General features: G+C 47.0%; 1 protein-coding gene across 1 annotated transcript in view; it reads left to right on the forward strand.

Moving 5' to 3' along the window:
• The window catches only part of DDX24 (DEAD (Asp-Glu-Ala-Asp) box helicase 24), a 27,583-nt gene that overhangs the window by 8,462 nt on the left and 10,421 nt on the right, over nt 1-8,700 (forward strand). The window contains exons 2-5 of the mRNA XM_006839627.1: nt 1,054-1,584; nt 3,135-3,288; nt 3,518-4,033; nt 6,456-6,531. Of these exons, the coding sequence (XP_006839690.1) occupies nt 1,054-1,584; nt 3,135-3,288; nt 3,518-4,033; nt 6,456-6,531 (1,277 nt within the window). The remainder of the gene's footprint in view (nt 1-1,053; nt 1,585-3,134; nt 3,289-3,517; nt 4,034-6,455; nt 6,532-8,700) is intronic.

Raw genomic sequence — 8,700 nt, forward strand, 5'->3', positions numbered from 1 at the left:
GTAACCACTATGCTACCAGAGTAGGATAAGCATTCATTAACCTCAAGGTTGGTGGTACAAACTCACCAACCACTCCTTGGGAACCCTTTATAGGGTTGGTGGTACAAACTCACCAACCGCTCCTTGGGAACCCTTTATAGGGTTGCTATGAGTCAGAACTGACTCAGCTGCACTTAACAACAACTGCCACCATTCAAAGGTCCCTGGGTGGCACACCTGGTTTGTCCTTAAACTACTAACCTAAAGGTGGTCAGTTTGAAGGGACCTAGCAGTACCACCAGGAAAGGCCTGGGGGTCTGCTTTCCTGCAGCTTAGAACCAGGAAAGCTCTATGGAGCAGCTCTGCTCAGTAGCTATGACTTAGAATCAGCTTGTCTGTGTTTGTGTTTGGTCTTGGCTTTCCCACCTTTTAGATGGTTTGTCATATCCTACACATAGGTTTAAAGGAAGCAAATGAGCAACACAGATCTGCAACGTGAATTTTTCTTTTCATAAGTGTCCTGGGAAAGTATTTCATAGATTCACACTCCACTCCCAGATGCACAGTTACGCTTCTTGTTGTGGCACTGTAGGGTCAACATTGGACTGTGAGCCACAAACTTGGCATTGCAGTCTCAACCAGCCTCTCCTCAGAGTCACTGAGTCGGAAGAGACTTGATGGCACTTACCAACAACAGTAGAAATAGAAGCACATACACACACAATTTTGTCTGTATCCCTTTTTGGTTTTCTTGCTCAGGTATTTGTCTTTAGCTCATCATTGATGACCTCTGACTTCAGTGCCAGTCTGTAGGTAGACATGAGTTGGCCAGACTTCTCCCCAGGCCCAAAATACAGCTGCAGCGCTACGGGGAAACTTGTGTAGGGTGGAGGAGCTGTGGGGTGGCTGGGGTGGCTCTGGGTTGATGTGCTGGACTGTAGAACCACAAGGTTCAATACAACTTGATAACACTTAACCACAATAACTATTCTATGCAGAAGACAGAGCCCTAGACAGAAGTCTATGTATCTGTGGATTCACTTTTTTTTTTTTTTTTTTTTTTTTACTTCTAAGGAAGTGGGAAAACCCTTGCCTTTGCCATTCCAATGATTCATACAGTGCTGGAGTGGCACAAGAGGAAATCTTCTCCAACTCCAAGCAATGCTGGCAAGCCACCTGGAGAGGCCAGAGCCGAGACTGGATCACCAGGCAAGGCTGGAACCGAGTCTGGGATGTTGCCTGATGAGACTGGAGTTGAGAGTGAAGCAGCGTCCACTGGAGTTGGAGCTGAGGCTGGAGCCTCACCCCACAAAGCCAGAGCTAAGATGCAGCCTACGGTCTCTGACCAAGTGGCACTCTTCTGTGATGATGATGCTGGTGAGGGACCTTCTTCCCTCACCAAGAAGCCTGTCTCCAAACAGGACGAGGATGAAGAGGAAAACCTCAGTGAAGAGCAGACTAGAGAGTTCCACAAAGAGGCAAATGGCAGAATTGCCACCTGTAAAGAGCACTCAAAGCGTCCTCTACTGGGACTGGTTCTGACCCCCACTCGAGAGCTGGCCATCCAGGTCAAACAGCACATTGATGCCGTGGCCAGGTTTACAGGTGAGAGTTAGCTCTGCCTATAATGTGGTTCCTGAGAGCACCCGAGATGCTGGGTGGCAGGGATGCGGGGACTGTGGTTTACAGGTGAGGGTTTGAGAGCACCTGAGATTCTAGGTGGCAGGGATGCATGGACTGTGCCTCCTGTCCGCTCAGGTTTCTTTCTCTCCAGACAGTGAAGTTCTAGAGACATGACCTCAGTGGCTACTTTTCAGTTTTCCAAAGCTAGCTGGCCAGTGCTATTCTAGAAGCATAGAGAATGAGTTCTTTATTGGGTATAAGGGATGCGTAGGGTGGGGTTTGGTACGTTGCCGGTTTTTATAAATGCAATTTTGCATTTGCATATTTCTTTTGGCTGCCTGTGTATTACAAAATCAGAGCTGAGGTGAGTTAGTAGTTGTTACAGACCCTCTGGCCTGTAAGGCCAAAAAAGTTTATTGCTCAATGCTGTAAGAAAAAAAATGGGCAGTTCTTGCCGTAGAGCATTGCAACTTCATGCTCACAGGGCATCCCTTTTTTGCAAAGACTGTTCAGTGGGAATTTTATTTTTGTAATAAAAGCAACAATTTGTATCGAGCTCTTACTGTATCTGAGCAGTGCTGTTTTCATGCTTGATCCACACTGGGTAATCATGAGGAGAGGAGAGTACCAGAGGAGACCCAGACTAGCTCCAGGTCTGGAGAATGGGGAGACTTTCTAGGAGAAGTGTGCCACCCAACAACCAGGAACATCACTCTCAGCTCTGTGGGCACCCCAACTACACATTTCCAAGGCTGTGGAGGCAAGCATGTGTGGACTTGAACACAGGCCTTCTGTTCTGGTTGGAAGGAAGAAGTAAAAGAGGTTGGGGAAGCAGGCAGGGCCCCAGATTACAGAAGACTTGGTAAGCCTTCTGGGAATGACACCCTCCTGTCACAGGAGCTGTGGACCTGGGGGCTCTGGTGGCAGCCATGTAAGAAGCTAACTGCAGCAGAGAACTAGATGGTGCCTAACTACCACTACTGACCATTCTCACCAGGGTCATAATAGATGGACCCTAACAGTGCGAGAAAGTGTGGACCAGAGCTCACATTCCTAAGAAAACAACACAAAGCCGTTTTACTGGTTGAGACTGAAGGACTTCCCAAGACTATTACCATGAGATATTATTCAAACTTTGAGTTGTACCTAACCCCTGAGGTCACCTTGTAGAGAAATACAGATGGGCTCAGAGGCTGATGAATGTCGCCTGAATGTTCTGTGCTCCATTTTGACATTCGTCTATCTGAGACTAAGCAGTCAACAGTTACTTCAGATCAAAAGTGAGAATGGAAGGGGACAGAGAAGCTAGAGGGACAGAGGGGAGAGGGGAAGGGGACAGAGGGGAAGATGGATGGCAGTGGAGCAGCCAGCATGGAATTAATGAGAGTCTCCACACACTGTGAAGGACGCAGTCAGTCTCGCTGAGCAACTTGTGTCGAAGTGTAAACCTTCACCGAAAATAAGAAAAACTAAAAATGAATCAGTAAGTAGCCAGGCTAATTCCAGTGCCCGTTGTCTTTTGTGTGACATAGGAATTAAAACGGCGATTTTGGTTGGTGGGATGTCCGCACAGAAACAGCAGAGGATGTTGAACCGCCAGCCCGAGATGGTGATCGCCACTCCAGGCCGGCTGTGGGAGCTGATTAAGGAGAAGCACCCTCATTTGAGTAACCTTCGGCAACTGCGGTGAGAGTCCCCTCTCCTTTCCCTCCTGGCCTTCGGTGTGAGGCAGACCTGAGGTGACATAGAAGTGTGTGTACTGCCTGCCTGCTGTCAGAGCCACGGTGAGACAGCAGAAAACCAAGTATGCACGAGAGAGACGAATTGAGGCTGTGGTGGGGTTTGTGCCTGTGTGTTGTGGAGCTGTGGGGGTGGGTGGCATTCTCTGATGATGTGTGTCTCTCTCGATCTGCAGGTGCCTGGTGGTGGATGAGGCTGACCGCATGATTGAGAAGGGCCATTTTGCTGAGCTCTCGCAGCTCATGGAGATGCTTAGTGAGTCTCAGTACAACCCAGAGAGACAGACGCTTGTTTTTTCTGCCACCCTGACCCTGGTGCATCAAGCTCCTGCTCGAATCCTGCATAAGAAACACACCAAGAAAATAGACAAAACTGCTAAGCTTGGCGTCCTCGTGCAGAAGATTGGTCTGCGGGCCAGGCCCAAGATCATCGACCTCACAAGGCGTGAGGCCACAGTGGAGACGCTGATGGAGACCAAGATCCATTGTGAGACGGAGGAGAAAGACCTCTACCTGTACTACTTCCTGATGCAGCATCCGGGGCGCACTTTAGTGTTTGCCAACAGCATTTCCTGCATCAAACGCCTCTCGGGGCTCCTCAAAGTCCTGGACATCATGCCGCTGACCCTACACGCCTGCATGCACCAGAAGCAGAGGCTGCGAAATCTGGAGCAGTTTGCTCACCTGCAAGAGTGAGTCAGCCCTGTCCCTAGAAGCCCAGCCCCTATCTCCTGGGCTAAGGTGGGCAAGAGGGAGGGAAGACTGTGGAAAGTGTCTTCGTCACGAGGACCTTGTTGGTAGAAGGTAGCCTTTCTCACAGCAGACTAGGAAAGCTCACCCTGAGTTTGCATTTGCTGCTAATGGCCGACAGACACATCCATGTTAGAGAGTGCTGCCACAAGTGCCAGTGAGTGAGACCCTGTGAGCGTCAGGGTACAGCTGTGCTCCAGAGGGTTTTCATTGTTTCCCTTTCTGACAGTCGGTTGCCACACTTTTCTTCAGGGGTGCTTTGGGGTAGACTTGAACCACTAACCTTTCAGTCATTCTGACATCCTTGAGGAGAAGCAGAGTCGATCGTGATGAGCACCACAGACCCTGGAACTGGACAGCTTGAGATCAGATCTTGGCTCCGTCGCTTTCTAGCTGGTCAAGTTACTTTACTTCTCTGTGCCTTCATTTTTGTCACCGCGTAGTGGTTACGAATCGGGCTGCAAACCTCAAGGTCTGCTGTTCGAAACTACCAGCTGCTCCATGGGAGAAAGATGAAGCGATCTGCTCATGTAAAGATTTACAGCCTCGGAAACCCTGTTCAGGGTCGCTATGGGTCGAAACCGACTCGACGGCACTTAACAACAACAACAACATGAAATAGGGGTAATATAAGGTGCTTTGCTATTTAATCTTCTCCGGAGAAGATTATGAATTCATGTCTGGAAGGTGTTTAGAACAGTGACTGGCTCATGGATCAATGTTAGCTCGGATAGTTACTGTTCTCACTGCCAGCATCTCTCGTGGTTCTCAGCATTACAGCGCACAGATAGAGGACCTGATGGCTTGAGAAGTGGACTTGCCCAGGAGTCAGGAAGTGTCTGAGCTAGGTGGCTTCAGACAAGTCAGTCAGACCTATGGTCTACCCTCAGGGAGCAGGAGGCACATGGTCAAGACACATCCCAAGCCTGGGAGGTGGAGGAAGACTGTAAAGTGGCGTTTGCCCACAGTGTTTTGTCAGGACACAGGGTGATGATGAATATCTAGAACACATGACTGGGTATCTCCATGTGAATGTTGGTAGGCATCCTGAGGGCTTTACTGAGATTAGCTTAGAGCAGGGCTTGGCAGAGTTCAGTAATTGCGACAGAGAAGATGTGATCCACGAACCTGAATGTATTTTCTCTCTGACCCTTTACTGACAAAAAAGTTTGCTGGCATAGTTGTTGTTGTTAAGTGCCGTCGAGTCGATTATGACTCATACTGACCCTGTATAGGGTTTTCGAGGAGCAGCTGGTAGGTTTGAACCACCAACTTTGCAGTTCAAACTGAGCTTGCAGTCCAGTGTTTATGTTACAGTGCCACACCAGGACCCCATGGAGCAGGAGTTTAATGTTATGCAAAGCTTAGTTTGCCTCACATCCCCAGTCCTACCTCAGGTATAGGAACTGTGGATGCTGGGGGGCCCAAAGGCTTACAATTTAAGATAACACTACAAGTGCTTTTGACTCGCCTCAAGCTGTGCTTTAAAAACTGTGACCCAACACATATTTATTGAGTATCTATTATAAGTCAAGCACTGAGAATACAACAGAGGACTGCCTGTTCTAGCTAGGGGAGATAATAAGTCTGGAGTGGATCCAGTGGGGCTAAGAAGTAAAAATGGAGCAGGATCCTGGCTGGCAGATAGCTTCTCTGGTGAGGTGACATTTAAGCATAGAGCTTAAGAAAGTAAGGAGGTGCATCTGAGGCAAGAGGCTTTGAGGAAAGAGCACGCTTGGCACTTTTGAGGAGAACGTCCATATGGCTGGAGGGAACGAAGCAGGAGGGTGACTGGAGCTGAGGTCATGGACTCAGAATATGTGAAGAGAATGTCCATGTGGCTGAAGGGAAGGAGGTGGGAGGGTGACTGGAGCTGAGGTTTTGGACTCAGAATAACTATGGCCTTTGTTAGTCCACTTGAGGTGGTCTGTGATTGCAGTGTGTGGCCTGTTGGTTGTGGTCGGTCAGATGTAGGTTTCAATCCAGGCTCCACAGGTTAATAGTCATGACTGTTCATCTCTGAGCCCTTGGTTTTTCATCTGTAAAGGGAGATATGGTATTATTATCCCATAGGACATTTAGAGTGCTCAGTAGGTGGTGGTGGTGGTGGTGGTGGTTATGTACCATGGGGTCAGTTCCGACTCATAGCCACCCTATAGAGGGTTTCCAAGGATGTAAATCTTTACAGGAGCAGAAACCCTCATCTTTCTCCTGTGGGACAGCTGGTAGTTTTGAACTGATGACCCTGAGGTTAGCAATCTGATTCATAATCACTACACTACCAGAGCTCCTTTCAGTATGTGGTCGGAGTTTGATTATTGATACCTGTTATTTATAATTATTAATGAACTTTCTGTGCCACAGCTGTGTTCTCCTGGCAACAGATGTGGCAGCCCGGGGCCTGGATATTCCTGAAGTCCAGCATGTCATTCATTACCAGGTAAGGGTATCTGGGAATGTATAGATGTCCAGCATTAAATCTGAGAGTTACATTTCAAGAAAAAGAAGACGGGTTAGTGGGGCCAGAGAGCAAGGAGGAATGGTTGGTCCCAAGGCTTGATGCAGTTGAGACTCCCAGTGACGTCTGGTGCCTAACTGCTGCTGCTTTTGGAACACTGAGGTATGTGAATGGTAAGATGGAGTCTCAAAAACCTTTGGCATTGCCTGGAACCCAAACAGCCCGTCTTTGAGTTGGAGAGTTACTTTAAGCCTTCTCTCTGTGAGTCTCCGTTTCTTCCGTGCATGTGAAGTGGTGTAGAGAAGGGGCAGTGTGGTGGCAAAGAGCCTACCTGGGCACAAATCCCAGCTGAGCAACTTGGGCAACTCATTGAATCTTTCTGGGCCTCAGTTTTCTCTGTTGTTAAGTGGCCCCAAAAAGTGACCACGTATAAAGAGCTTACCAAATGTTAGCTGCTGTTGGCAGTAGCATTGACAATGGTGCACACATGCAGTGAGTCAGCCTAGAGAGGTGGTCATGAGATGGCCTTGGGAGTCAGGTAGCCAGAGTTGGCGCCCTGCTCTGCTCTATGCCAGAGTTGTGTATCTTTAGGCAAATTATTGAGTGTCTCTAGTTTCAGTGTCAGTGTTTGCAAACTGGGAGGCATACTGCTCCCAAGACTCCAGAGGGAGTCATTGTCAGGAGAATTCACACTCCCTAAATGGAGCTGATGTGGTAGTATTATCTCCCCCTTAATCTTTCATGCATAAAAAAACTTTTTCAAAGTCTTTTTGTTTTAATTTTTTTGAGAATTGGGTGAATATTTGCAGAGTTGATCAGATTTCCATTCATGTATATATATGTATATATATACACATATTTTGTTTCATGTCTTTGATTTCAATCCACATAATTTAACATCATTTGTCCTGCTTTTTGATCTATAGACAGATTCCTCATGAGCACAATTAAGTATTCTATTATACCTATTCTTTGCAGTGTTACCCACTTTGTTATGATCCATATAGTAAAATGCTTTTTATAGTCAATAAAGCACATAAGCATCTTTCTAGTATTTTGTGTTTCTTGTTGCTGTTCTTAACCCTTGTGAACTGTATTTTTGGGTACGTGCTGTCCATCTGATCTCTAATAGTTGAGTTTTCTAAGCTGTGTGAACTTCCTAGTGGTGCTGTTCCCCTTTAGACCTGTGTATTGTTTGGCTGAAGATTGAGCCCTGGGGGTGAGTTCAGTTCCAGAGCTGCCGGGGGACTAAGAGCCATAATCTCTGTGCTTCCACGAGTCTATCTGACCAGGAATCCTGGTCTTTTTTATGATTCTGAGTTTTGTTCCAAATTTAAAATCTTTTAGAGTGCCAGTTCAGTTTAGCAAGTTTCCCCTTTTCCTCTGTTTCTGGAGAAGGGGCTGGATTAGTCTTTGTGGGACCTCTCATGATGAGCCCGGTGATCCTGTAGTCCCAGACCCCAACACGTATGTAACCCAGTAGAGAAGGTGAGTTGACCACAGATGTAAGTTAAGGCAGAAGATGGTGGGAAGTTACAAAATGTAATGAGAGAGATGTAACTTCCAGATGGTGGTGGCTGTTAGGTGCCATCCAGTTGATTCTGACTCATAATGACCCTCTGCACAACAGAACGAAGCGCTGTCCGGTCCTGCGTCAGCTTCACAATTGTTAGGCTTGAGCCCGTTGTTTCTGCCACCATGTCAGCCCATCTTGTTGGGGGGGCCTTCCTCTTTTGCTGACTCTACACTTTACCAAGCATGATGTCCTTTTCCAGGGACTGGTCAAAGTATCAGAGATGAAGTCTCGCCATCCTTGCTTCTAAGGAACATTCTGGTTTCACTTTTTCACCACAGATGTGTGTGTTCTTTTGGCAGTTCTTCTCTGGTCTTCCTTATTCGTTGTCCAAGTTTCAAATATGTATGAGGTGATTGAAAATACCCTGGCCTGATGACACACCTTAGTCCTCAAAGTGACATCTTTGTTCTTTAGGACTTTATAAAGAGGTCTTTTGCAGCAGATTTACCTAATATAATTTGTCATTTGATTTTTTTTCCTTAATGTTTTATTGTGAATTATGTGATAGTTTACATGGGAGAACATTAGTTTTACATTCATCCTATCGTATATTGTTTCATTGCCATGGTTACAAT

The sequence above is a fragment of the Chrysochloris asiatica genome, unplaced genomic scaffold (assembly GCF_000296735.1).
Source record: "Chrysochloris asiatica unplaced genomic scaffold, ChrAsi1.0 scaffold00025, whole genome shotgun sequence".
Lineage (NCBI taxonomy): Eukaryota > Metazoa > Chordata > Mammalia > Afrosoricida > Chrysochloridae > Chrysochloris > Chrysochloris asiatica.